The sequence below is a fragment of the Varanus komodoensis genome, unplaced genomic scaffold (assembly GCF_004798865.1).
Source record: "Varanus komodoensis strain SLA01 unplaced genomic scaffold, ASM479886v1 scaffold1, whole genome shotgun sequence".
Classification (NCBI taxonomy): Eukaryota; Metazoa; Chordata; class Lepidosauria; order Squamata; family Varanidae; genus Varanus; species Varanus komodoensis.
In genome coordinates this window covers 53,143,141-53,170,139 of record NW_025335268.1, presented here as the reverse complement: position 1 = coordinate 53,170,139, position 26,999 = coordinate 53,143,141, and the positions used below count along the sequence as shown (strand labels likewise).

The 26,999-nt window shown below is 43.9% G+C and overlaps 2 protein-coding genes across 3 annotated transcripts in view; one reads left to right on the top strand and one right to left on the bottom strand.

Moving 5' to 3' along the window:
• Positions 1-24,823, bottom strand: part of MCM9 (minichromosome maintenance 9 homologous recombination repair factor) — a 34,921-nt gene extending 10,098 nt beyond the window's left edge. Inside the window, exons 1-7 of the mRNA XM_044425766.1 lie at positions 24,514-24,823; positions 22,557-22,873; positions 21,062-21,143; positions 18,944-19,144; positions 14,723-14,848; positions 11,157-11,276; positions 1,060-1,234 (exon numbers count right to left, since the gene is read on the bottom strand). Of these exons, the coding sequence (XP_044281701.1) occupies positions 1,060-1,234; positions 11,157-11,276; positions 14,723-14,848; positions 18,944-19,144; positions 21,062-21,143; positions 22,557-22,873; positions 24,514-24,823 (1,331 nt within the window). The remainder of the gene's footprint in view (positions 1-1,059; positions 1,235-11,156; positions 11,277-14,722; positions 14,849-18,943; positions 19,145-21,061; positions 21,144-22,556; positions 22,874-24,513) is intronic.
• On the top strand, positions 3,286-9,316 carry ASF1A (anti-silencing function 1A histone chaperone). Of its 2 annotated transcripts, none has more exons than XM_044425780.1 (4): positions 3,286-3,669; positions 4,889-5,004; positions 6,228-6,404; positions 8,908-9,316. In XM_044425780.1, exons 1-4 carry the CDS (start codon positions 3,561-3,563, stop codon positions 9,118-9,120), a joined length of 615 nt encoding a protein of 204 aa, XP_044281715.1. In that variant the 5' UTR covers positions 3,286-3,560; the 3' UTR covers positions 9,121-9,316. The 2 variants fall into 2 exon arrangements, with proteins under 2 accessions (XP_044281715.1, XP_044281724.1); XM_044425789.1 differs by lacking the exon at positions 3,286-3,669 and adding an exon at positions 4,208-4,336.
• Positions 24,824-26,999: the final 2,176 nt, after the last annotated feature.

Genomic DNA, 26,999 nt, shown 5'->3' with positions numbered 1-26,999 from the left:
TGAGAACAGCTTAATCAAATAACAAGGCTGGGATTGTCACAAAGGAGGAAGAGAACAGAAATCAATGTCAATATTTTTGTATTCCATTGGGCTTGTATTCCACACATCCAGTTGTGTCCTTCCATCATGGGGCAGACAATGTTGGTGGACTGAACTTCCCCTCCTTTCCGCAGTCTTCCATACAGGCCCCCAATTTGCTTCATATTTTGGGGATTGTTTTGAAGCAGGTCTGGAGCGTGTGTGTGTGAAGGCATGCAACAGGGGGGCAATGGGAAGGGACACTTCCACCGTGTGAGCAGAAGTCCACTTATGTAACTTTGAATTTAGCCCTTTGTATTCTGCTTCACGGGTATTTCTGAGCATATGCAAATTTCGTTGGATGATCTGAGAGTACTCATGCCATGTTCACTTTTGCTGAACAGGTTGCAGGTTTGTCATTTCACAACCCCACAACACCTGTTTCTATAGAAGCAACAATGGGACTACACAAACATGTATGAACACCACAGGAAATGAAGCCATGCTTCCAGACTTCACCTCTCTCTGAAAAACAATTGGTTGTTTCCAGATTCAGCCAAAAACTATGGTAGGCAGAAAAAAGATCAGTTCACCTATAGCCCACATTTGGGGATATGTGTGCTGTCCCCCACTTTTGAAATATTTTGGTTGGCTTAAAACACACAAAATAAATTGATGTGCCTGTCGTATCTTACTTGTGTGTGAAAGTATGGAATACACACAGATGAAATTTTAGCAAATTTTGAGTTGAGTTGAGATTTGCGTGACCTGTTGGGTGACACAACTCGGAACTATTTTCTTGCAAAACTACGTACACAGGCCTTTGCTTTTTACCTAGAAATTTCACTGAATTGTCTTTGACATCAGCAGGCACGCTGAGATATCATACTACATTTATATAATACCTTTCTTACAATGTAAGGTTTGGTATTCAAAAACTTTCACAGCATTTTGTCATTTTTGAACTTGCCTAGTAAAGGCGAATGTTGCTTTAGACAGACACAGATGTAAGTTCAACGCACCAGCTGATAAGCCACTTACCCAGCCTTGGCTACGCTGATGGTCTGTTGCTCCATTGCCTCGTGAATGCTCGTTCTGTCATGCTCCTTGATGCTGTTAAACTCATCAATGCAGCAAAGCCCTCCATCAGCCAGCACCAGTGCTCCAGCCTCCAAATTCCATTCTCCAGAATCCTTCACAGCAGTCACTGTCAAACCTGCAGAACAAAACGTTCCTTGTGAAATGTGTGCAGAGCCACATTTGTGCTTTGCAGAGCCACTGTGATGGGGGGAAGGATTGCTTCCCACCAGCCCTCTGCAGGCTGAATGTCATTAGTAGATGCAGATACACATGCTAATATAATCACCTTGCCCATGTTCCGCAGAGGGCTGTGCCTTTCTCCACAAAGAACAAGAGACTTGGATATCACTGGGAAGCAATCTTGTTCAAAGTTCCATCTGAGTAAGACTTACTTAGGCTCAGACCTAAAATATGCCAAGGTGACCATGCAATTTACTATGGATGAACACAGATATGACAAAGGAACATCTTTATCAATCCCCACACAAAATCTATGTGGAAAACATTTTAATTAACAAAATAATGATGATAATTGCTAAACATACCTGCAGACATTAATTTTTGAAAGGTAGGCAGCCTACTTGAAGCATGAGCAAGAGGGAAAATTGGGGGAGAAACCAGGAAGTGCCTCACCAGCAATGTACGTCCATCTTTCTAAAGGTAAAGACTGGAAGAAGGCAGGGTGCCTGCATGGTCTCTTTTCATACGGTACCTACTTTTGGCCTAAATCTGATATCTGTGATATTCCATAACATACACAAGATGGAACCCTGCACATCTTCTCCCTGGGCTTCTGTGAGTAAAAAGGAAGGCTTTGCAATCAGTGCATCAACGATGGGGGAGCTACAGCAACACCACATATGCTATGGGGAATCCATGTAATAATGGGGCAATGCAGGTGTGGAAAGTAACCATCTTGTCAGGCCACTTAATTGGCTTCCTTTGGAGGTTACTGGAATTACATGAGAGCAACCACACCCCAATGGCTCCCACACCCTTATGGATAGTGTATGACTCACACCCCCAGTTTTGGTGTAAAGTGGTACACAAGGTGGCCCAGAGCATTTTGCTGCCTGAGGCAAAGGATGTGATGGTGCCCTCTCCCATCCTATGTCCAAAACCTAACTAGACTGACGACTGAATCTTTCTCCACCTTGGTCCTCAGCTGGATCTGAAGGCATCAAGTTAGTTTACCGGCGGCAGGGCAAGCCACATGGTGCATTGCTCTTTCCTTCAACACCTTGCTACTGTCCCCAGGCATCTTCTGTCTGAGGCTACCACTTACTCTGCCCGTGGAAGAGCTGAACCTGGGCAATGCAAGCATCAAATCCACTCCAGCAGCAACATGCTGTCAGCTTCTCCTCCGTGTCCCATCTTCTCATCTGGTGCAAGGGGACATTTCAACTTTCAAATGTCAAAACACTTGAAGCCCCAGTGACTTCTGTTAGACTAAGGCACAATTAGGCACTCCGAGTGATGGCGGAGGACAGGAGAGCTTGTAGGAATGTAGTCCATGGGGTTGTGATGGGTCAGGCACGACTTTGCGACTAAACAACAATTAATTTCACTGGGCTGGGCCTGTTATCTCATGGAATACTATCCAGCCCTTAGAACAAAAGTAAATGGGATGCACGCAATGGCTGCTTTGCACTAGCCAAAGGCAGGACACCCCTTTTTGTACCCTACCTAATGCAGCTCTCCACAACATGCCTTGTACACCAAAGGATCCGCAGACCTACAGAAGTGCCTCTTGCGGGGTGATCCTGGTGCAGAGGTAATTTTTGCTAGGGGAAAAGCCACTGTGGGACACAATGCTACCAGTGCAGTTCAAAAATTACACAACATAAAGCAACACCCGAAGGCCAACACTGTTAAGGAATCACGAGGCACGCAAAACACCTCAAAGCAAATCCCTTTCGAAGCACTCCTCCTTCCGCCTCTCCTCGCCTCCTCCCTGTGGCTCCCCGCCAAGATGGCCCTGCAGCCACTTCTTCCCCGCCGCACTCTCCGCAAGCACCTCTGGGGCGCCTCTCGAAACCCTTCGCCCTGCTCTGGTCCAGCAGGTGGAGCACCAGCTAATATTTCCCAGTCGGTTCCAGCCACGGAAGCCCATCTTGCTCTGTCAGGGAAGCCTCGGCGGCGAGGAGGAGGGTCATAGCTCAGGGTGCAGCCAATCCGCGCTGGCGCTGCCACTTAGCCGAGCAGAATGGGCTTGTAGTTGAGTGTTCGCAGGAAAGCTGCAAAACCGTGTGGAGCGCGGCTTGGTGGTGTAAAAACACGCAAAGGGGCGAGCGAGCAGGAGCGGGGGGCGAGAGAGAAAGTTTCCCAACTCCCCGCGAGCTCCTCCGCCGGCGCTGGGGGTCGCCCGCTGCACGGGGAGAGCCCGCGGGACTTTCTGGGGCTGCAGGGACGCGCCGCCACTATTGTTCGCGGCTCCCCCCTCCCCCTGCCCGCCGCCAAACATGGCAAAGGTTCAGGTGAACAACGTCGTGGTGCTGGACAACCCGTCTCCCTTCTACAACCCGTTCCAGTTCGAAATCACCTTCGAGTGCATAGAGGACCTGTCCGAAGGTGAGCGCCGCTCGGCTCGGCCCGGGGCGAGGGGCTTCCCGAGCGCGGGGCCAGCCCTTTCGGGGGGCTTTGCAGGCTCAAACTTTGCCAAGGCCTGCTAGTGCCGCCGCCGCCGAGCAGCTGCTCTTCCTCCGGCTCCTCCGCCGCCGGCTGCACGAAGTGGGAGGGCTGGAGGCTGAGGGGTGGCGCGGCTAGCTGCTCCCCGGAGTGCCGCCTCCGCGGGGGGGAGCGAAGGGAGGCGGGCGGGAGCGCGGCGGGGTCTTCCGCCGCGCGGGTCGCTTTTCAGGGGGAAGCCCCGTTAAGTTGCAAGGAACTTGTTTGAGTGCTGGGAGCAGCCATGTTGCCAGCATTGTGGCGATCCGGGGCTGCCGGGGCGCGTACGGGGGGGGGGGGGGGGCGTAACGGGGCAGCGCTCGCACGTTTCGAAATGGGGGGGGGGGGGGCGAGGGGGGTGGGAGGCGAGCCGCGTTTGAGCGGTGCAGAGAAGGCGGGCGGGCATCCGCAAGTTACGTGGTTTCTCTCCGTCCGGGGCTTGGAGCCTCCTTTAAGCTACGATTCGGCGGAAGGCGTATTATTGTTAGTCATATGCATAGTAAGAATGCTAACGTAGAGCTGGACATTACACACGTTTCTCTCCCTTGGTATCGCTTGGAAAGTATCAGGAAAGGTACTTTTTAATGCATGCATAGCTTCCGTGTGCCATTTTCCTTTCAGAGCATTATACAATTTGGGGAACTCTCTCGTAAATTACTGCCCATTCTTTGGGACCTCTTCCTCCCCTGCTATACATTGGGATATGCTGTGCCGGTAGTGAAGTCAGCAGTGCTTTCCCTCCCAAAACCAGGGCAGGCAGACAACTTCTGATGACAAGCCTCAACAGTGGCTCCTCCCCAAGTGAATTACCTGAGCGCACTTCATGCCACCAGATACTAGAAAATTAAGCAGTAATTGAACAGGCTCCTACAGTTCCTTAGAGTAACATGAAATTGTTGGACATTGGTGCCTGTCATAAAAATAAATGCACCTCCTCTGAAAATTACAGTAATTTTCATTAAGTACTAGTAATTTTCAATAATTGTGGTTAAGATCACTTTCTCAATTTTCCTTTGGTGTGAGACCAGGGGAGTGAGGTTGTTGGGTGCAATTCTGGTGAATTGTTGCATTTCTTAACCCAAAGTACTTAATGCTACTTCATTTAAGTGTTCTTCTTCTGATGCAGATTTGGAATGGAAAATTATCTATGTGGGCTCAGCAGAAAGTGAAGAATATGATCAAGTTTTAGATTCTGTTTTGGTGGGTCCTGTTCCCGCAGGAAGGCACATGTTTGTATTTCAGGTAAGTCTTTCTTAAAATACTATACTATATATTGCTATGTGTTTATCTTTAGATGCTGCTCTTAAAAATTCTAGTCACAAATCCTGATGTCAGATGCAATTGAAGTTCAGGGTTGTTCTGTGTTTAAAGAGGGTAGCAAATCCAAGCTTTAGCCTGAGCTTCAGCATCCGTCATTTTCCACATGTTGATTTTAGATCAGAAACGTGTGGGTGTGTGCACACACCCACACAGCATAAAAACAGTAAGTGATCTGGCTGCAGAACAGAGAGAGATGCTAAAGAAGAAAATGTTCTAGCAACAGAAGACAAGGAAATTGGTATATGGAATAAATTGGTATAAATTGGTGTAACTTATCAATTAGAAGCTGCCTTACTTTGATGTGTTTAGGGATGTGTGTTAGAAGAGAGAGAATACTCACAAAAGCATATCTATAAGCTGCCTTTATCCAATCCAGGGTACAATCTGGTTAATTTGTTTATGCCTGCTCACCCATTAAGATCTTCAGAGGAGGCCCCCCTGTAAATCCCTCCACCCCTTGATATGCAATTGGTTGGCAGCATGCAGGATTGTCTCAGTGGAGGTGCTTAAGTTTCAGGACTTCCTTCCCCATAAAGCCATCTAACCATCCTAAACTTTTAAAGTAGGGTATCTATTTAGGAGATACTTGGAAAAACATGTCAGTCTAACCCCCTAAATTCTGTGATGTTTGGGTCATTTTGAGTACATAGCTATTTTGTTTTTTACTATTTTATATTTATCACTGATATGTACTAGGGCCCTGTAAGGCCAAGAAATGCTCAAAAATATAGTACAAATATAAATAATGCGAGTGTACTGGTTTGCTTATCTTGCACTGGATCTAGAATAGTGATGTTCACTGTTTCAACAGACAGGAACACTGCTTAAGTAAGCCACTATTGGGTGATCTTTGCCCTCAGGTATTTATTTTGGCCATTGTCTACTTTTGAAACAAACTTGAAGTCCTCACAGTAGTAAAAGATTGTCTTTAGAGAATAATTGAGGAGTCAAAACAATTGGATAGTTCTGTTGAACCTTGAAATATCTGTTTCTCTGGATGTATATTTGTACTGGCTTCTCTACTTGAGGGAGTTGAACAATACCATAATGCTCTAATTAGACATGCATAATAGCTTCTTTCCTTTAAAACAAATGGTGGGAGAGTTTTAGTTAATCTCATTCTAACTTTGTTGTTGTTGTTGCAGGCAGATGCTCCTAATCCAGGACTTATTCCTGATGCAGATGCTGTAGGAGTAACAGTTGTGTTAATCACCTGCACCTATAGAGGTCAAGAATTTATTAGAGTTGGCTATTATGTAAACAATGAATATACTGAAACAGAGCTGAGAGAAAACCCTCCAGTAAAGCCAGACTTTTCTAAGGTAGGTACCACTGGGTGCAATCCAGTGAACTGATTCCACTGCTTCTATTGCTCCATCAAGAGGGAGTGATTCCTCCTCCTCCCTGAGTATCCACAAAATTTGCTACAGAGGGCTTGGAGACCCTCCGAAGTAAACTTTCCAGGAGTATTGCAGACTCAGAAGAGAGAGGAGAAGAGCAAGCAAACTCCCATCCATTCTGCTTGCCTATTTTTAAATTTACTTTAACTGAAGTATCAAAAGAACTCAAAATGATTAGCAAGTCACACTTACGTAAACAAAAATTAAATGCCTTGTTCCAAGAATTCTAAGAGGGAAAGAATCCTGTCAATTGATAGGAGGTGTTCTTGGATTATCAACTATTTTTTGCTTCCTCTTTAGTTATCGGTTGTTATGACAACTTCGTTTTCCCCTTTAGGGGGCTGGGCAGAAGATAGATCAGGACATATGAGTAGCTGTTTTGGTGATTTGGAATTGATTGGCAAGAGTTACCGACTCCTATTTTTCTAAGAATGGCAACCGTCCACACCCCCATCCAAAAACTATTTTGTTGAAAAAGAACACTTGACAAATGTGTTCCTCTAACCCCACAGCAGTGCTGTTTGCATAAAAGGGCTGCTGAACTTGGTCCACATACCAGTTCACATGCACCTAGAGGCATGCTCTTCCTCACTTCTTGGTGTATCTGTCCCTGATTGTGCCAATATTTTGCACCTGCTCTGTGCTTGGGCTCATGGGACCTGTTGATGTTATGTGCTTTCAAGGCTTCTCCAAGTTAGGAAATCCTATGAATGAAAGCCCTCCAGAATCTACTTTGGGACAGACCTTTTGTCTCTCATTTCACGGCCTCCTGAACTGGTCTTCCCCAGCTTTCTAGGGAAAGTGTGATTCTGATTATAATACAGCCAAAGTTTAGTTTGTGTTAGTGATCAGCCCCAGGGCCTGTGTGTTAATGCTGGGTTCAGCTGAGAAATGTATGAAAAAGTGACACTGAACATATGTAAAGACTCATGTTTCTTTTGCAGAGTAAGCACAGACTGTCCCAACTACTAAGATATTGTGCTTTCTGTTTTAAAACTATCTGTATACTGGTTAGTGTTCGTTTTATAAAAGAAGTGTCTGCATGTATATAAACTATCAATAATAAACTATGATTAAGATGCCTGTTTTCTAGGCTTCAGAATAAGATTTTCACGCAGGCTTAAGTTTTTCATTTTTTAAGTTTTAGCTGAGGACTAAAACTTCATTTAGCTGTAATGAAGTCCTCCCAAGCATTGCCATTAACTGAATATTTCAGCTGGCAAAATTCAAATGTCCGTATCTGTCAGAACAGTTAATCTTCCTGTATTAATTTTATTCTGCTTGCTTCAAGCAAGAGCACATTGGTTCTACTGCTTGGTTTCATTCAAAATGACATGTGTTGACATTCAAACAGTAAAGCTACATGTAACTTGTGAAAATAAGTTTTATCAAGTAAAGTGTAGACACTATGGTGGAAACACTTTTTCCATCTAACTGTTAACACAGTTATGAAATGTTATGTCAGTTTGGGAAATAATATGTTCTGTCACCAAGTAATTATTGAGAAAATAAGGTCACCTTTAAGTAACTGCACAAAATTATTTCGTATTTGTTTAACAGTTGTCTGTACCTGGTGTTGGAATGGTGGAACAGAGTAATCCAACATTCCTTAATCTGTTGCCTGCTAGATATGTTGGACTGCAACTCCCATAATTCTTAAAAGGCTGCAGTCCAACACAACGAGGGTACTGGGTTGGGGAAGGCTGCTGTAGTCTGTTTACTTTTTGACCCTGTTTAGACAACAACCATGGCTTCTGGCAACAATTGGTGGGTTAATGGTTAGGCCCACATTTGGACATCACGAAAAACAACATATGAATGCCATATATGCAGGTAATTCCTGGAAACCGGAAGCTGCTCATACTTTGCACACATTCCTGCAAACCATTGGTCAGTTAACCCATGAATTACAGCCTAAAGCTGCCATTATGTCTGGTATTAGGGGTACGAAGATCTAAACCACAAACTAAAATAGCCAAGGCAATTTAACACTAAGTGAAAAGTCTGAATCGACAGTGGAAAAAAAAAAGTAACGGGACTAGAGGGCAATGGTTAGCAGGTGTGTGTGTGTATTTTATCCAGGAACAGGGAAAGGCAGCACTCCCAGGGGAAATCTTTTGGGGTGAATACCTGCACTGGACTGGACCACCCATATTTCTCTCTATTCTAACCATATCTGTACAAATTAGTTCCTTTTTAACTGCATCACAGAGCAGAGCTGAGGGGAAGAATGGACCTATTCTGAATTCTGGCTTTTAAACTGTTCTAACAATTTGTCCACATCTGTTCTTAACCTTCAATTCGATAGAGCTACAAGGACAGCAGTGTTTAGAATATCGGCAGCTACTGAAATTATAAGAGGGTTTTAGGTACCCAGTGTCTAATTCCACATGTTAATGAACGAGTGCCCTTGTTTTCCTTCTAGCTCCAAAGGAATATTTTGGCATCTAACCCCAGGGTCACAAGATTCCACATCAACTGGGAGGACAACACTGAAAAACTGACAGATGCAGAGAGCAGCAACCCAAATCTTCAGTCACTCCTTTCTACAGACGCACTGCCTTCTGCTTCAAAAGGGTGGTCAACATCAGAAAACTCCCTAAATGTCATGTTAGAATCTCATATGGACTGCATGTGACAGCCTCCCCTTCAGTGCTATGTACGTGTTATGCTGTAGACACACACACAAACACCCATCATCAGAACTTGCTTCGTTGGAACTACATACTCAACAATGTGCAAATCTTGTTTTGAAAAAAAATCCCATTCCCTGTAGAAAGTTTATAAGGAAAAAGTATTTGAGTGGATGTATAAATAAACCTATTTTTAAGTAATTTTCTGAGTTTTTCTTTGGTTCATATTAATTTAATTTGCTGTTATGGTATGCATGATTCCTTTCCCCTAGATGTAAATACAGCAGCGGGGGAGGATGGGAAGTTACATCTTTTTAGCTGCTAATAATAGGCAGATTTTTCAACACGTCTGTAAGACTGGCCCCTGCTTGGAAAGCAGGGAGCATGGCATGATCTGCAAGGAGGCCTGTATGCATGCATGTGGTGGCAGGGTTGCCCCAAGCCAGCACACCACCTGCCATGCAGCGCCACTGCTGCCAACAGCTGGCATGTGTGAGAGCTGCAGGGAAGCCACTCATGGTGCGCAAGCCTTGGAGAGTCTTCTATAAGGCCTCCAAATGTGAGACGGAGTGACTCCATAAAGAAAGCCATAGCCTTGAACTTGGAAGAGCTGAGCAGGACTGCCATGGACAGGACATCCTGCAGGGCTTCCATTCTGGCCATTGTCCTGCCTGGAGCTGTAGCTGCTGGCTTGCATCGCTGCACGTGGGCAACTACTGGGCTTGCTTTGTGGTGGCTCCACTTGGAAAGGGAAAGTGACCCACCGGGCTGCCTGGGCAGAGGCCTAACTGTAGAACCTCTGCCCAGCAGTGGAGAACCAGTCATATGGCATGGGATTACCCTGGCCCCAGGTAGCCACTGGTTATGAAGTGACAGCCATTGTTAGAAAGGTGGTGTTAGTTCTAACATAGCAACTACATGGTGGCTTGAGCAGGTGGTGGCATCTTCATTTCAGTCCCCCATTCACTGCCTGAGACAAGATGCTCAGTGTGCCTTATGGCAGGACCCTTAAGGGACCCTTCTCCCTTAACCTGAGTGGCATGGAGTGCTACCATGGGAAGATATTGAAGAGAAGCAAGCCATAAATGTCCATAAGTGCAGTTCCTTGCAGGATGATTGCCGTATTCTAACTCCACAAACACTACAGTATTCCTTATCAAGCAGTAGATGTGAATGTTTTACATAAATCATGACTTCCTGCTAAGTGACAAATCCTTGCAGGTGCTCCAAAGTAGAGGTTTATAGAGTCCCCCGAGGGTCACCAGATGTGAATAGTGTAGTGTGTTTGGCTGGTTGCACAGAGTGCAGAACTAAATTAGAATTTCTTAGATGCCATTAATGCAATAAAAGATCCCAGTATGAGTGACTACGTATACACAGAAATGATAGCTGGCTGTGGGACCTAGCAAGCTATGTTGGACACCAGAAAACATGCATAATACTTAGGTCCTTCCAAAAAGCAAACCCAACCTGGGCTGGAATCCTTGAAAAATTACAGGAAACAATGCTTTTTACTGTATCAGGCTACCAGTGCATCTATCGCAGTTGTGTTTGATGGGCATGGACTTTCCAGGGTCCAACCTCAGAACTAGGAATGAAATGCTTTGTGGGGAAAAGGGATAACCTACCAAGAGTGGCTACTGCCTCAGCACTTGCCCTTTCCCCCATCCCTGTCTTCAGCCAAGGAAGAGATGGGGTGCACAGAATAGATGGTATCAGTTGCACAGTGGGAAAAAGACCTAGTTGATGGGTGTTCTGGCTTGTAGAATTGGGGGCAAATGCTTTGCAGAATGACTGTGGAAGTCCAGAAATAACACAAGGGAAGGGAAAATAGAGTTATAAATGGAAGGTAGGGTCTCAAACCAGTGAGGACTTGACAAAGGGGATGGTGACCAGCAAAACGCAGGTGTCTGGATAACAGAGAGATGTTCTGAAATGTATTCACTGCTCCACCTTCCACTGAAACCCATGTCAAAAAATTACTAGTCTGGCACCAGGTACTGGGTGAGGAACTTGGTTCTCACCAGCTTATTTCAGTTACCTGCTCTTGTAGATCCAATTCCTGCGGTAAGTACCGATCGTGGTGTAATCTTTGCTGCATATTTCAGAAATTGAGATTTCCCTGTTCCAGGATCTCCAACCAGCAAAAGATGTGATTCACCTTACAAGGAAACACAAATGTAACTTTTTTTAAAAAAATGTACATTTTGATTTAAGTTAAGTACACTGTAGGGTCAAGAATTAATGTAATTGAATGGATTGATTGCAAAACTTAGTCATGACTAACTCTGGATCTTACATGACATCCATCTACAGGTATACCAACATGCAATATCCAATTTATGTCAAGTCCAGTAATTGAAATACTAAGGTTTTGTTGAGTAAGGATCGTATTTTTCTTAGGTATAGTGACAGGTTGTTTGAAATTCATTATTAGAATAATTATAATATTTGTGTTGATAACATTTTTTTAGCTTCATCGTTAACATGGGAAAGAGAATGCATTGACCTCTGTTAAACTATTACAGTTTTCCCATCTTTTTGATATTATGCAAGAAGAACATGTACTAACTTGTGTTTTCTAAATGGAAAAATAGCTACCTGATAAAAATGTAGAATGAATAGCCTGTGTTTCAGAAAATCTTGCCTTAATAGCCTTCTACAAGAATGACACTCTAGTGATATATAAGCCCATAAACAAAGCCTCTTAGGATTTTGACTACCTACTCCAGTGGTAACACGTACCATTTCACATGTCATTAGTTTTGCCCTTCAACAGCACAAAGAAAAGCGGTTTGCTAAAAGTTTACAGTACTAGGTCTTAGCAAAATGTGCAGACAGCTAAGAAAGGAAAAGGCTAGAATTAAATCAGATCAATAAAAATTATGGGCTATTAGTCATACTTTTTTTTTCCATGCCTGGTTTGAACCTCTTTTAGTATGTTACTAATTTCCTGGACAAATTAATCTTAGTAAAGGTTTATAATAGTAATCAGGAATATTTATTTACTTAAAGCACCTGCAGCAAACAATATCACAAATGAGGTACTGTGAAGAGCAGGATATAAAAGCTATACATTTTTAGATAGATAGTTTAGGTGGCAAGATTATTTCATTTTTTTTTACTGCCCTATAGCTAAAGGCTCCCTGGGAGGTTAAAAAAAGTTAAACACATATATACAAAAAACCAGAGAAACAACATATGAAACAAACAGTAAAATTTGAATTTCAATCAAATCAGTGGAGAGGTATAGCAGCAATACATCATAAAATGTAGTACAGGCAGTCCCCAAGTTATGAACATCTGAGTTATGAACAATTTGTACTGATGAACAAACAGCCGTAAGGCCTATTATCTTTAAAAAAAAAATACTGCAGGAAATTGACATCACTGCAGAAAGGGAGGAAGTGAGAGGGGAGAGAGGGAAAGCCTCCAAAGCATCACCAGAGAGTGAGCGAGCGAAGGCTTCCAAAGCATGCCTTCCTGCTCTTCCCACCCAGAGAAGGAAATCTGTTCTTGCTTGCTTGCTGCAAAGAGGCGGCACTGGTGAGCTGGGGCGGGGTAGATATATTCATGTTTTTTCCACTTTCCTAGGGGCCCTGTGCCCTAAACCCCATGAATGTGGAGGGCAGAGTATATGTGATCTGACTTACATACACATTTGACTTAAAGATGAATTTCTGTTTTCTTAGGAACAGAACTCATTTGTAACCCAGGGACTGCCTGTATTAAAAGTTAATTGTTAAAACATTGGGAAAATAAAAAGGTTTTCACCTGACACCAAAAGGAAAAGGAGGGGGCTCCCAGAGAAGTGCCCCAGAAGGCGTCCTTAACACCACGATAGGTACACATGGGACTAGGTGTTCCTTCAGATAACCTGGCCACAAGCCGTTTAGGGCTTCAATGTTAATACTAGCACTCTGGCTTGGGCCTCATCTTCAACTGGGAGCTAGTGCAACTGAAAGAGGCCTGATGCAGTAATTTCTCATGAGCCAGTTCCCATTAACCACCTTGTGGCTCTGCTTTAGATCAGCTGAATTCTCCAGACTGTTTTCAAACACAGATCCACGTACGGCACATTGCAGTAGTCCAAACAAGAGGTTACCAGAGCGTGGATTACCGTGGCTAGGCCTGTGTCCAAATAGGGTCGTGGTTGGTATATCAGCCTAAGTTGATCTTATCAGCCTAGAGACCTGCATGGAAAGTGTGAGGACCAGCCCTGCGGCATCCAACCTGCAGCAGTAGCAGCAGCACTGGCAGTGGAGGGAGACTGGAGGACGCTGATACAGCACTAGCTGCTTTGTGTGCACAAAGCTGGCTCACCCCGTGGAGCGCTGTGGATAGTGCGCGAGCGCAAACGGAAGAGCTAGCAATCTCAGGCAGCCAAACTACTTTGCATTAGCACTGCAGACTTCCTGGCTAGTTGTGCCATTGCCACACAAAATAAATAAATAAAGCCTAAGTTGATGGTCCATGCCATTGAGCCCACCTGCGCCTCAAATAACCATTCTGGACCCAGCAGCACCCCCAAACTATGAACCTTGTCTTTTAGGGGGAGTGCAACCCCATCCAGAACAGGTTGAATACCATCCAACTGAACAGCCAAATCACTCACTATCAGGACCTCTGTTATTGACCCTGTTATTGCATTATTAACCCTCATCCAGATTTAAATCCAAAGCTTTATGAGCTTTGGTATTGCGTCCTGAGATGCACAAGCCTCATTCCCTTACACTAAGTTTAGACCCAGTGGCCCCTTGTATGATTCTTTCTGTTGCTTCAGTTTTCTTCTCCATTGCCTTCTCCCCATTTTTCTTTTGTTTGTGGTGGATGTGCATGGTTCATGGTGACAAAGCCAAAAAGGGAAAGCTTGCTTTTACAATTTCCTTTTTGGATCTTTGTTCTCAGACACTGCCTACCAGTAGTAGAAGCAGGTGTTTTCAGAGGCTTGCCTAGATGCTACTTACAATGTAAATGCAGGAATGGAGCCAAAATTGTCTCTGTCCTTCCCTTGCTTTGCCTGGCTTTTGCTGGAATAGGCAGAGGGCACTAACCTCAAAGTATAACTCAGAATTGCACTGCACAATTCTAAGCATTTTTAGGCAGAAAAAAGCCCTAAAACTTCCAGCATAGCCCAGCTAAACTTGCATAGGATTGTGTCCTTAGAAAGTAACAAAATAGTTGATTGAGAAATGCAGTTATTTATTACACATTGGAACGATATAGTCTAAGTTGCAGCACAACGTCGTTTGTTATTGGCTGCATTGTGAGAAAATATTATTGATGTATTATTTAAGAGTATATGTATTTTCTTTTCATTATTATAAAGCATATTTTAATTTTAAATGTGGTAAAGCGCAGGTCATATTTTTTCTTTTTGTCTGAATTTTGTTTGTGGCTGTTTTAATTTATTCTTTGTCTTGTACAACATGAATCAAAACCACTTTGAATAGAGGGAGGATACAACTTTCAACTTTACATGAAGGCTTTGAACAGGGTGACTTTACCAAAGGAGGAAAAATAATCTGATAGTAGCTCTTTTGCTGCTGCATTTCAGGCTACTGTCTTATGAGTATAGTGATGAAGAATGGAGTTTAATATACTAACCTCTAACGCGGGTGCCTGCAGCATCTGTTCTCTCCACGCCTCCTGCGAGCACCATGGCTACAGCCAGCTTCACGACATACAACCCAAAAATCTGAGGGCACAAGCTGGCTAAAATTGCATTCCTCCCTGGAAAGGTTGTGGGGGGACGGGGTGAGGGGGAGAGAGAAAGTAAGTATACAGGTACTCCTTAGGTTACAGATGAGTTACATTCCTGAGAACATCTTTAGGTTGAATTTCTATGCAAGTCAGATCACATGAGTAAGCCAAATGTTTGTCTGTGTATATATTTTACCTTTCTATGCATGCAAAACACTTAAACACTTCCATATTCACTAAAACTTCTTAAACACAATACAACACTGTAATAATGAGAATAATACAGTAATAATAAAGTAACTTCAGATACTGAAGAGTAAGCTAGAGAGAGAATCTGTATGTATGCATGTATGTGTGTAGGTATACAGTATTGATGATGATGATGATGATGATGACTGTTTCTATCATCATCATCTGGGCATCTCTGCTTCTGCCCTTTCCAGAAACTGTTTTGCCATGGCAATGTTTCATCCTTGAGGCCCTACACACGCCCCAGAACTCACTGGCCTGGGTATACTTGAGCTGACAGCGTGGGAAAAAAGCATGATTACTATATCTCTAGGGAACCAGGCTGCCACTGATGATGCTCACCAAACACATTGCAGTGTCCTCGTGATACGTCATGTAGTTTCTAGAGATAGCTATGACTGTCTCTAGTGAACCTCTCTCTTTCTACAAGAAGCCATGAATATCTCTAGGGAACTACATGGCCACTGATGACACATCGCCAATGCTGTTGCGTAGTTCCCTAAAAATGTTCACAACTTTTCTCTAGAGGTATTTCTACAAGGGTTATGGCAGTCTGCACATTTGTAAGTACAGATTAACTGTAATCTGGGGACTACTTGTACTAGCCAAAAAAGTTAGCACTGATGACACATGCAGTTTCCAAGTGAGCTGCTTACAGTTTACTGATCATCTGTTATCTTTGGTGTAAGTGAGAGATAATTACAGTCAGTGGCTTTTAAAAAATCAGATGTGGCTTCTTTTTAAGCTCCATTTTATGTGGAGTGGTCTTACATGATGCTAGAAGGAAAAAGGCCAGATTCAATGCTTTGCAAGAGGGATTCAAAAGCACAAAATGCTTTATAAATTAGATGTATTATTGAATTATGCACTACAATTCACATCATTCTGTCCACTGTTTGTACTGACTTCAGTACACTTCAGTAGTAGCCCTCATGGATGAAGCTATGGCTTTGGGAAACTGGATATGGCATTGGGAGCTTTGTTGCATGTGAAGAGTTCCCCACCAACAAAAGTTTTCTATATTCATTTCAGTGGAATAATGATTGCACTAATCCAGTTTCTCCATTGAAAAGAATGGGCCTGTCTTCGTAGATGAAAGTTTTATGGGCATATTGAATGCACATGCTACTCTGATTGAAGAAATAACAAAAAAACTAACTTTCTAGCTACTTTCAAGCTGATATGCCTTTCCAATCCATCAACTTGGATGGACATGGTTTGCTCCATCAGTTAAAAGTTACTATGACATTAAACTAAACACCACATACTGCATGTTAAGCATAAACCTAGCTTGCCTTCATTTTTCTGATAAGACCGAAGCAACTCTTGTCACTCGTTTTAGTATTTTCTTTCATGTCCCCTTTTCTGCCCCTTTCTGCACTATCCCTTCATGCTGATTTTTCGGGCAGAGAGATATAGCAGAACGAATTCTACCTCCTGATAGACTGATTCTTGTAGTGCACCAGAGACCAAATTTTCCATGGTACATCCTGTCACTTTTAGCAATGCAAAACTCAACCTCCATGGCTGGACAAAAGAAAACACCTTTTATCTCTAAAACAGGTCAGTTCTGCCCTGAAGCAAGAATATACAAATACAGAGCGACTTTACATTCATTGCATTTCTATTGCAGAAAATTAATATGAAAAAGCATTAAAATGGGCTAACTTTGTGTAACTAAAAAGAGGAGGAACAGTGATTGACTTATGGGACCCAGTGACCATGCAGAGAGAGATTCTTGCAGGACTCTATAGTAACCCATTTACCCTACTCCTGAGCAACCCCACCAGCATTCACCAAAGCAGTACACCAGGGTATTGTAGGGAGCAGGAGTCTGTGTGTCCCTCCTGGATCTCCAGTCAGCCTTCTCTAGCTGCATGCTGCCCATTAGCCATATTTCACAAGAGTGCTTTTAAAGGCAGGTAAGGCAGTCTGTGGCCTTCCAGACTCTGTCCAGCTTCCACCATCTCTAACTATTTACCATGCTAGCTGGAGCAATGGGAGATTCCTACCCTTTTACAAATACAAACCTGAATGCAAAGATGCCCAACATGCCCTATTATATGGCAAATCAGTAGGCCACTGTGTTTTTGATGTCATGCTTTTAAATTGTAAACATGGCAGGAAGGCTGCTTTTTCCCAGCAGCTATGCAAAGTCAAATATGATCTGGTGACTTAATACAGACTCAAGGAAATTGCACCCAGTTTCCTGTGAGTTTGAAACAATGTAAGCATAGCTCTTTCTACAACATTATTGGAAAATGGCAATATTTTGCAATGATACAGATTCAGAGCAATGGAAGAGACTGGGACTCTAGGCCCACGAATCAGCAGGCACTGATGCAACCCAGGCACAGATGTGTAGCACAGAAGCTGTAAAATGCTGTCCAAAAAGCCCCTATCCATATTCCGCTCTCAATTACATTCAGTGCAGCTTTGCATTAGTCTTCATGACCACAAAAGGACATCTTAATCATTCTGCTGATTCTGCTCATCCCTTATTATGCAGGGGCTGGGGAAAAGGGAAGGAGGTCCTAAGTCAGGACCTTATTCTGGTACTGCCAAGCACAGGTTTTGCTTGCAGTGGCTGTATCAGAATCTGTTCTTTTAGCAGGCCCTAGATCAGACCCATACAAACTGTGATCCACAGCCCCAAGGAATATGTAGCTATTATGTCTCCCGTTTCTTGTGGTTTGTCTGGGAGTGCAAAAATAGGTGAACTGTCAAACATTTGAGGGCACAATATGTGGCTGGTGGTGAGCTGTATTCAACTTTGTGGTCAGAAGCTACACAGGCCTCATCGCAAACTGGGAAGCCCCGTATTCCCTCCACCCAAACCTGCATTCCAATGGAGGACATGGCCAAGACAACAGTGGTCACCCCTCGGTTGGTCTAGAATATTCCTACTTTATATTAGCAGAAATGTTCTAGGAGAAAGAGATTATAGGTTGCTTCATAACAAATTTGTCCCCTTCTTTTAAAAGAACCAAGTGTATAGCATCATGAAGACAATTGCATTAAACACGACAAGCAGCTTAGATATTTCAGTTTAATGAGGGATATTCAAGTGCGTAGAGAGGCTAATCAACAAACGAGCTTTTCTGCACTATTATTTAAGTGCGCAGAAACTCTGCATAAACCCCACTGTAGCAAAGCAAAAATTGTGCAACGGAGCTTAGTAGAGGACAGACTTTCTCCATTAATGTTCTTTACATTTCAATCATCACGTCACATCAAAATGAAGTTGGTGGAGGAGAAAGACTTGCTGACTGCATAGGCATTCCTCATACATAAACTATTTAACTGGGGAATGTGCAGCAGTCTAAGCAGACTGAAAATAACATAATGGAAAAAGGCTCACGACATGGAAAGCACGAGAGCGCGATGAAAGAAAAGCTCTTCAATAATATGCAAAAGCTCTTTTCATTTAATTGAAGGCGCCTCTGTCATTTTCATGCCTCCATTCAGTACAGAACTTGCGAAGAATTGGTTATGAATTTGTTATTTGGAGAAAGCATTGCAGTTTTTTTAGTCGCATGTTTTAGTGCTTTTAATTCTAGACTCACAACCAAATTGCTCCTGAGAAGAAAGGCTTGCTGACAGCATGCAGGAAATATGAATTAAATGTGCATTTGTCAAGCCAACAACTGATAGTGCAGAAAGGCCCTATGAGAGAAAACACTGCAGACGCTCTTAATGAGCTATCTTCCTAGATACTGCCCGAGAGGGGCAATGGTTGAACCCTTTCCCTGCTGCAAAACCAGGTGAATCAGCAAGAAATACAGTTCAAAAGATGGTGGCAGTGTGTTGGTTATAATCACAATATCGCTATCAGCAGTTCCTTAATCTACTGGCTATTTTATCCCTTTTGCATACCTGCTAAAGGATCAGTCTTATGCTTTTCCCAAAACTCTTCAAACTCCTTGCGGACCTCCTCATCAATTTTAACTCCTGCCATCTGCTCGTTGTTTACATGAATATAGTTAGCTTTCAAGACAATCTCTACATTGCAGCGTGATTCCTGGCAAAAGGGCTTCCACCTCTGCATGACTACTCCATAAACTGTTATGTCATCACCTGAGGATGAAAACAGGAGCGGTCACGATCATATTGCCATATACGACAGTCTAAAAGTATGACGCTCCCTCATGTTAAATACTGCACATATATTGATTCTTCCATTTCTCAGCCAAGATAACAAGGTGGAGAAAGGACTGGAGCACAATTCTGTCTTTTCCCTGCTGCTGGAGCACCGCTGTCTCCCACCAGACATCTCTCCCACCAGGTGATGGGACACCTTAAAACGACTGATGGGCCAGGCACCTGAAGTGTGTGGACCAGAACTCTCTTGAGTTCTACAAGAAGTTCAGAAGAGTCACATTCTGATGCTTCTTTCAAACCCCAAGCCCCTCAGGAAATGAAACTTCCGTCCTTTTGATGAGAGTAGTGAGGCTCAAACCAGAAATCCTGACAGAAAAAAGTTGGCTTGGGGTAGCTAGTGGGCTTGTGGCTATCTTACATGTTTTGGCCTACCGTTTCCAACATCTCTCACCATTGATTTTCCTGGTGAACACGGATGGGAATTGTATGCCAAAACTTCTGGAACATCACATCCTTATTTTAGGGGTAGCTCAAGATTAATTAACAGTTCATTTTTAATCAAGCCACTGAACTTTACTCAATTAACAGGTTTGCTTAATCATGTCAATATTGGAACCCTATTAAGATACACAGACATATTTCTGCTTCTTGGGAACTCACTAAGATAAAGCGCACCACCAAAACCAGAAGCTTCACTTGTACAGAGGTTGGAAAAGCGGGATTTCCATGGATGCCTATAAAAGGTGATTCAAAGAGTGTGTCTAAGGGCATTAAAATGCTGCATACAAGGATGCTTTTCTCCTTTATCCTATATAGTAGCACAAAGAATATGAACAAACAACTGGAAAGATAATGTGTTACTAGTCTTAACAGATGGATCCAAATCCTGGGAACATGTTTTAGCATGGAGGAGGATGCGGGGGGGGGGGGGGGGATATGTGATCTATGGGTTGCATGCAGCCCGAGGCCTTGTTCTGCAGCCCTCTTGCCACTCAGAGCCCACCCCCCATTCTTCCCCACTTGGGTTCCAGTGATGGCGCAGGCATAATTGTGGCAAGCTCTCCCGAGGCTGCCAGCCCATCCTGCTTTCTCCTGGACGTTCAGAAGGAGAGTGGGCTGGGCTGGTGGCCTTGTAAGAACTTGCCCTGGCATGCCCCATGCTGCTCCAGCTGCCAAGCACAAAGGGGCTCAGGAGTAGGAGTGGGCAGGGCGTGCTGGGAAGAGTTCATGGCTCAAGTACAGGGGGCTCAGTGTGCCAGGTCCGAGGAGGAGGGGGGACTTGGGGGGCTTCACATGGGAGAGTCTCTGGGTGGGAGAAACAGGGAAGAGGGTGGTCATTGTGCTTGGGCTGTGGTCTGAGGAGGAGCTGCTTGTGATCCCTGCAGCGTGGGCTGTCATTCGATTAGTCCTAAAATCGTCTTAAAATCAAGCAAGGGTTTTCTCCCTTGTTTAGTGGCTAAATATATTAATTGTATATATTAAATAAAATAAATATTTTGCGAACACTTCTATTTACGATATGAAAATGTAATTCATTGTGTGGCCCAGGTTCTGTGTTGAAGTCCTCATGTGGCCCTCGAGGTACCAAAAGTTGGACCGCCCTGGCCTAAGATGTACTCTGGAGCCCACAACATTATCTCGGAATAGTCTCTTGCAACCTGGAAACTTGAAATGGAGAAGTTATATGAGTTGATGTTTTGGCATAAGGTGATGACATTTCCCCACTGTATGACCACACATTGATTTCAGCACCAACAAAACAAGATGGCATACACCTGTATACTATCAGGCAAGAACCTCAATTGCAACACTTTAGTAAAACATAAGCCTCTCTTAAAAAATGGTCTCCCCTAAAAAGAAAGTATTTTCAAAAGAAAATCTGCCAATGCTCACCAGATTTGCAACTGTCAACTAAGTCATCTTCTAGGACAACCATCATAGAACGAGGGATGCTTCCAACAGATAGTCTTTGAACCTAGACAACAATGAGAACCATATTTGTTTGGTTTCAAGATAAACAATGCTCCAAAGTTGAGTCTAGAGCCTTGCAGAAATTACCAGACAGTCCTCTGCTACACAACTGTGTTGGCTAGTTGTGGCCAATTATTAAAAAGCTTTCTTGCTGGGTTATCTAAAAGGATTTTTATCTACATGCAGGAGACCAGACAAGTGCCTGTTTGCAACTCTGCTTTCATCTAGTCTCTATCTGAATCAGATTTGAACAAGTACTACAAAAGCACTTTCCCAAACTATGTGCAGCCTAACCCTAGGCAAGTTTTCTCAGTAGTAAGTCCCACTGTGTTCAATGGGGCTTACTCCTTAATCACCCTGTACAGAATTGCAGCCTTAATTAGACACGGACTGTTACAACAGGAAGGTTCTTTGATACATTAAATCAATTAGAACAAGATAGAGCGGCAATGAGATACTGGCTGGACCATTACGGCAACGATGGCTGGGTAGGGGGGTTAGGAATAAACTTAACGGCCACCTGATTGGCAGTTTGCTCTTATACCTCAGTATCATGTATTGTGATATCAGTCTCCATATCAATGTCTTCATAAAAGTATGCTGCACATTAGCAAGCTATTATAAATGTCGCAATTATGCAAAGGGAAGAAAAACTGTAACATCAGATTGCAAACTGTACTGAGGCTTCTGATCCTGGAGCAGGGTCCTGATGGGGGATTGAAGGCAACCGTTTTCATCCGTCCTCCCTCTAGCTGCAGTCCCCTATGCCCCTCTCCCTTCCTGTTCTGATGGGTTGGACTTCCACTAAAACTGGGGGATACAGCACAGGGTCCCACTAGAACAGTGGGAAAGGGAGGTGGCAGAAGCAGGAACAATCGGCAAAGATCACTTCTTCCCGTCAGAAAGAGCATTCTGAACTGACTCTGCCCAGGAAATACTCCTGTCCATGGAAAAGAAGCTGGATCAAGCCCACTAAGTGTTTTGGTAATTGTGGTACCCCTTTGGGCCTCTGGAGAGGATTCAGTACAGTCTCATAGTGGCTGTTAATGTAATAGGATATTGTACAGGTAGAATAGTAAAGCAATAAATGTTGCCTACTTTTGCATCCTGGTTAGTATATTGGCTATGGCAGATACCAGTTCAGAGAACCCATTTATTTATTTGTTTAGTCAGCTTATATGAGCCCTACTGTATGGTCATAATTCTGCAGCTCTGAGATAGATGGGCAGTAATGGACCACACCACTAAACCATGTTCTACTTCTCTCTGCCAGTTATCCAGAAATTAAATTGCATGACACAGAACCAATGTCAAAAGGGGAAATGATCTTTCATTGCGCCTAACATTTATCCATTAATCCCCTCATCACTTTCAGGTCCCAGAAAATTCCTAATTTTAACTCAAATATGTTTGAAACCTGCTCTTGTATCTTGATTTCTTGATAGTCTCTGCAACTGTTTGGCGCATGGGATGTTCCAGACAGGCAAGTGAACTTAGAGGAGTTGCAGCCTTCTTCATTAGGGCAGGCCGACGGACGGCAGAATGCATAGTACTGTTCAAAGTCGGCCTTGACCACAAAAACACGCTTGCACTTGTTACAGATGTAATCCCGTTCAAACTCCAGCACCTTTGTCAGGCTGGTACGAATAACAGTGCCAGTAACTGAAAGGAAGTGTCCTACATCTCTAGTTTTTGGTATGTGTTCTCTGGTTAGCTCTGGACAGACAGGTAAACCTGGTAAATTGGAACACAGAAAACATTTACCACACCACTTATAAGAACAGTTCCTTTGATTACATTGTTGATTATCCCACCCACTCTGAATGATCTATTATTATGCAGTACAAGGTAGCAATGCATTCTCTGAACAGAGACGGCACACACACAGTTGTTGGTTGCAACTTGGGCTGCAGTCCAACCTGGCCAAAAATGCCACTGAATTCAGTGGGCCATTTCTGACCCACTCATGCAAGAGAGACCAAAAATAGTAACTTTCAGGAAAACAATTGAATACATGTTTTGTACATGCAAGGTATCATTTGCTTCATATAATTCACTGAGTAAAAGTCAATTTCAAAAGAAAGAGCCATGCCAGTGCAATCCATCCTAAATACATCTATTCAGAAGCAAGCACCATTGAGCTTACTGGAACTTACATTTGCCAAACTGTTCTGTTTACCTTTGTGTATTTATCAACTAACCCAACAGGTACTATTTCATATAAATTACATCAGATGTGCCTGCTGAAGCATTTTCTACCTGTATGTCTTTGTCCAAAACTTAAATAAAAAGATTCACTGGATATGACATAGAAAGAGCTATGAATGTGTAATTGGCTAAAATATGGCAAACATAAGTACATGTGTCTAACAAGAATAAAACACTTTAAGACAGCAAACAAATGCAGATGTGCATTCCAGTGCTGAATTCCTACAGTTCCCTGTATTCTTCAGCATATATAGGTTCCTACAAGAGGAAAATGATTGATGGAATTTTAATATAACAGTAGATCACAAAACAAGCTGTTTTTAAAAAAGCTAAATCCTCCTCCATCACTTAGAACCTAGAGTGGTGTGTACTAAAAATTATTCTGTATTTATGTAAATTTGGATCTATTATATTCTTAACAAAAACTGAGAGTATTAAATTGTGTTTTCCTACAATTTAGCCTGCAGCATCTATTTTCTATGAATAGACCTAAACTCGATGACCTTCTTAAAGTACAGCTACAGAGCTTCAATGAGCTACTGCACATCTTTTTGGCATGATTGTCAGACAAAGCATCAGACAAGAAAGCAATTGGGATTTCAAAGTACAATTTATGCATTTGGAAAATCAAGGGCGGCCTTGCTCCGCTGTTTGTTAAACACTATGCAAGATGAGAGATATGGAAGCCACCAAGGAAAGAATACAGTCAAGCAGAGAGAAAATAGTGAGATCATGGACTAGATAATAAGCATATTAGGATCAGAAAATAAACTATAACTCAATCACACCAGTGGGAAAAAGTTTGTAAAATCTAGGAGTTGGTGAAATTTACTAGGAAACACCTCAGAGAGAGGGAAAGATGGAAATGTGTTTGTTTCTTTGTAGCAAATCCATACCTTACTCACTTAAGCAACACATCCAATCTCCCTTCACACTTTTTTTGGCACTGCATAATTCAGGATGGGCAGCCAATGGCCTTGTAAGTGTTGGACTTCATTTTCCACTAGCCCCAGTTAGCATGACCAATGGGTAAGGTTGGCAGAAATTGTAGTCCCAGAGGGGCACACGTTCCTCACCCCTACTAGAATCATTAATCATTTTTAAGAAGAAGTTATTGAGCAATAGAACCCAAACATAGGCATGCCATTTCATGACATTAGCCTTACCTGATATTCTGGCATGAAGATGCTGCTTAATGATGAAGTCATGAGCTTGAGAAATAGACTGGGAAAGTGTCACGGCTGCCCTGCGCAATGCATTATCAAATATGGGGAGCACTTCACTGGGAAATGCATTAAAATATTCACCAATTTCCATGTTGGTTTCAAAAAGTGTCAGAGCATCAACTATAACTGGGTAATGAGCAGCAGCATCCTTTTCTCTTAAAATCTGTAATAGGTCATTTTTGTGGTATTCCAAAATATATGACTCAAATACTTGTCCAATTAAAGCAATCTGTTCAGTATTTAGAAGCATCATGAATCTATAATTGAAAGACAGGGAAAATTATATTAATGTTAATTACAGTATCATGTTTTTGGTGAACAACAGTTCTCAAATCTGTCTTCCAGGCACATCTGGATTTATTTCTGTACTTAATTTTGAGCCCTCCACCTAAACTTCAATTACATGTTCTGTTTTAAACAGTTTCATCTGTGAAATCTCTACATTTTTCCACTACTGGACAATTAAGTTACAGTGTTCATGCATAGAGCTAGTTAATATTATTTTCCCACCAACATTTAGTTACACATAGGCAAATCCAAAAGCAAGTCAGGTGTTCATTGGATTGCTCAGATCTAAAACAGCTTTTCCCCATCCCGTGGCCTCCAGATGCTTTGGATTTCAACTTGCAGCAGTTCTCACAATTGGCCATATTGGCTGGAGCTGGTGGAAAGAAACTGAAGGTCAAGCTGTCTGGGGGGCACTAGGCTGGGATACAAGGGCCCTGCTGTTTGAAAATGAACAAACTTAGAAGGTGCATTTGGTTTGCTGCCTTTTTACATTCCTAGAAATAGTTTCAGAAGATATAACAGGAAAGAAATCAGTCAAATGTCAAACATTTGTTGAATACCTACCATAACAGGTAACCTAAAGAATTAAGGGCCAGAAGAGCTAATACAATAGGACTGGGCCAGATTGAAAAGGACAAGGCTCTTGCATTTTTAAAGGCTGTAAAACAGGGGACTGCAGTGGGTTTAATTTGCAAGCTAATGCCTGCTGACGTGCCCTCTTTTCTACAACAGATGCACAAATGCAGCTGCCCCGTCATTTTCTGTGCCTGGCCAAACTACATATGGAGAAACTACATAAGGATGACTACTACAATAAAGGGTCATCCAGTTTAAGGGCAGAGCATATATTAGTTGAGCAGATGGATGGATGGATGGATGGATGGAGGCAGGCAGCGATCCTGCGCCTGTTCAGGCAGAAAAACGCCCCACGCTGCCCAACATCCCCTCGCCAGGCACGCTGGGCGAACTGCAGCGCTTCCACCGCGCGTTCAGGAGCCCGTGCCGCTCTCCAAGCAGCGCCAGCGGGGGCGCGGCAAGCGTCTTATGCGGTCTTCCGACGCACGCCGGAGGGGCGGGGAGGCCCCGTCGGCCGCATCCGCTGCACAGAGCAAGGGGGCTTCCTCGCCTCCCCGCCTGGGGTCTTCTAGATGCGTTGGGGCTGCAACGGCCGGTACCCGCTCCCCGCAGGCGGCATCACTCGCGGCCGAAACGCAGCGGCCACCAGCCAACCTCTCCTCCCGGGCCCGCCCCCGGCGCTCATGGCGCCAAAATCCCGGGGATTTGATTGCTCGCGCGCCGAGACTCCGCCTCGAACGAGACGCCGGAGAGGGCCGAGCGGAGCAGGGCGGCAGCATCCAGCAAGCCCTTCTGGCAGTGGGGCTGTGATCCGTGCGCGTCCGTGCGAGGCAGCCTGCTGCCAGGGTGGCGGGGCTGGGGTGGTGCCGCGAGGCAAGGCCAGGGGGCTCTGCGGAGGGCAGTCCCTTGTTTCCCGCACGCAGCACGCCTTTCCGCAGGAGGAAGTTACGAGTTGGCGGGCGAATGCCAGGCCAGGCGCGGGAGCGGAAGCAGCGCCACAGGTTCCTCCCCACCGGCTCCTCTGCGCGCGGGGAGGCTACCCCTTACCTGGGCGAGCGGGCACGAGAGACCCTTGCGGCTTACCTGGTCTGCGGTGCGGTGCGGAGCCGGCCAGCTGGCCGTGCGGTCTCTGCCGCGGGGCGGGGGAATGCCGCTGGCTGGCGGCGTGTCTGGATCTCCGCCTTCTCCCCAAGTTGAAGCTGATAGGTTAAGCCCGCTGAAGTTTTGGTGTCAGCCTGTTGTGGGTTATTGGTGGTTTTACGTTTGATTTTTTAGAATCTGCTGTAAGCCACTCTAAAAGTGTTAGAATAGGGGTGGGAAACTTGTGGCCCTCCGGTTACTTTTTGGGACTGCAACTCCCGTCATGTCTCATCATTGGCTATGCTGGCTAGGGCTGATGGGAGGTGTAATTGAACATCTGGGGGGCACGGCTTGCCTATGCCTGGTTTAGGTCGAGAGCCGTACCTGTAGGTGGGTGTCGCCCTTTTGATTGAAAGCAAGCTGATGAAGTCAATTATATTGGTTGACTTGTAAAGAATATTAGAGCAGCAATAAGTTTGTAT